We start from the raw sequence: 2,093 nt of genomic DNA, 5'->3' as shown, positions 1-2,093 counted from the left end.
CGATGTAATCGACTGGCTCTTCCCAAAAATTTTCTGGCCTTGTGCCTAGAGTAGAAAAGACTATGTAACTGATAAAAAAAAAAAAAATATTATTTGGAAAAAAAAAGAAAAAATATTTATTTGTTTGTTTATTCTCTTATTAACAGTCGACCGTACAGTATGTAAGTCCGATGGACAGAAGTGAGGTAAAGAAACTTCTTTCATATTCCACGAACTTTGCCAGATATTTCCAGTTCAACGAAGAAGATCAGAAGGCGCTCACATTCTCCAGTTACTTCGAGGCAGACTACAAGGATGAAGAAAAGAGGCCAAAGGTAGGCTGGATACTCATTCCCTCAACAAACAACATTTCATTTGTGATAGGACATCTGATGACAGTCAGACGGCGCGAAATTTGGAGTAATCTTTATTCATTTACTCGACTTATTCAGAGGAAGGAAGACAGCTTGTCCGCCCTCCTGATTTTTTTATCAGGGCCTTTCAGATCGAATTCCTTCCTTCCTTCTGTATGTATGTATGTCACTATCAACCGGACTATCGGATGTCGTTACACTTCGCTAGGCACAATGAGCTTCCTCGCGTTGTTGTTGCTTCCGAGTGTTGCCACTCGTCTGGCTAGGTAGGCAGGCAGGCCGAGATTCTGCCCTGAACAGAACTTCAAGTCCCATGCAGAGTCCCATTTGAAATGAAATGCTTTGCTCAAGAACAAAATGCGCTGATTCAGTCTGGGAATCGAAACCACGATCATCCGATCGTGACTGCAAAACTTTAACCACTGGTCCACACGCACACACGTGTATAGACGTACCAAAGACGTGCCGTCTAGGTAGGCAAGGTAGGCAGTGCCTACCTTGAATAAACTAGATCGATAGCAACATTTTCCTCTCATGGCTAAATATGCACCAAATTCAATAAAATTAGGAAGGTTACTCTGATTACTATGCACAAAAGGCAAAATGTTTTATTTTTTCGTAGATGTGTGTTACATATCTCAGGCCTCCAATAATTACAGGTATAAACCTGAACTTGTAATCTGGATAGAGTAGTACGCCTATGTATGTATATATGTATGTATAGACACACACACACACACCTGCGCGCGAGCACACACATACACGCACATACACTCAAATATGTGCACAAACACACACACAGGAGACGAGCTGGCAGAAACGTTAGCACGTCGGGCGAAATGCTTAGCGGTATTTCGTCTGCCGCTACGTTCTGAGTTCAAATTCCGCCGAGGTCGACTTTGCCTTTCATCCTTTCAGGGTCGATCAAATAAGTACCAGTTACGCACTGGGGTCGATATAATCGACTTAATCCGTTTGTCTGTCCTTGTTTGTCCCCTCTGTGAGTAGCCCCTTGTGGACAGTAAAGAAATAACACACACACACATATATACGCTTGCCCACTGCCAAGTAAATTAATTGTTATTCATATAAACACGTACGATATTTACCTAATTAACTCGAATTGATTAAATTAATGTACTAAATTATTATTTCTGCTTTTATTTCCACTGGAAGGTTTTATCAGAATTCCCGAATTATACACGAATTTTCACAGTTCAATCTGGCTGGGACCAAATGATGCATCGCGATGATAGAAAAACTACGGAGATAGTCAAAGGTCGATTTTGTGAAGAGGTAAGATCACTTTAGTTATTGTGAGTTCATAAAAAGTTGCATTGCCAGTCTCCCCCACCTCTTTTCTCTCTCTCCTTTCTCGCTTTTATTTTCTTGCACTGAACTCATTGTCAGGGTTTCACGAAAACGTCCCGTTGATGGAGATGCATTAAGTCTGCCGAGTGATTTGATCTGAAAACGCGTCTTGAAACTAAAACTAATACAGCGTGGAAGACACACATTAAACCTGGTTCTCCGTCGGTTGCGACGATGGGTTTTCCAGTTGATCTGATCAATGGTTCAACCTGCTCGTGAAATTAACGTGCAAGTGGCTGAGCACTCCAAAGACACGCGTACCCATAACGTAGTTCTCAGGGAGATTCAACGTGACACAGAATATGACAAGGGTGGTTCTTTCAATTATAGGTGCAACATATTTTTGCCAGCCGAATGGACGGGAACAAA

The 2,093-nt window shown here is 41.7% G+C and overlaps 1 protein-coding gene across 1 annotated transcript in view; it reads left to right on the top strand.

Moving 5' to 3' along the window:
* LOC106883297 (uncharacterized) overlaps positions 1-2,093 on the top strand; it is an 8,170-nt gene that overhangs the window by 4,417 nt on the left and 1,660 nt on the right. Inside the window, exons 3-4 of the mRNA XM_014934257.2 lie at positions 147-314; positions 1,530-1,649. Coding sequence (XP_014789743.1) covers positions 147-314; positions 1,530-1,649 — 288 coding nt within the window. The remainder of the gene's footprint in view (positions 1-146; positions 315-1,529; positions 1,650-2,093) is intronic.

Source organism: Octopus bimaculoides, chromosome 17 (assembly GCF_001194135.2).
Source record: "Octopus bimaculoides isolate UCB-OBI-ISO-001 chromosome 17, ASM119413v2, whole genome shotgun sequence".
NCBI classification, from domain to species: Eukaryota; Metazoa; Mollusca; class Cephalopoda; order Octopoda; family Octopodidae; genus Octopus; species Octopus bimaculoides.
Note: the sequence above shows the minus strand (reverse complement) of the source record. Positions and strands in the feature narration are given on the sequence as shown.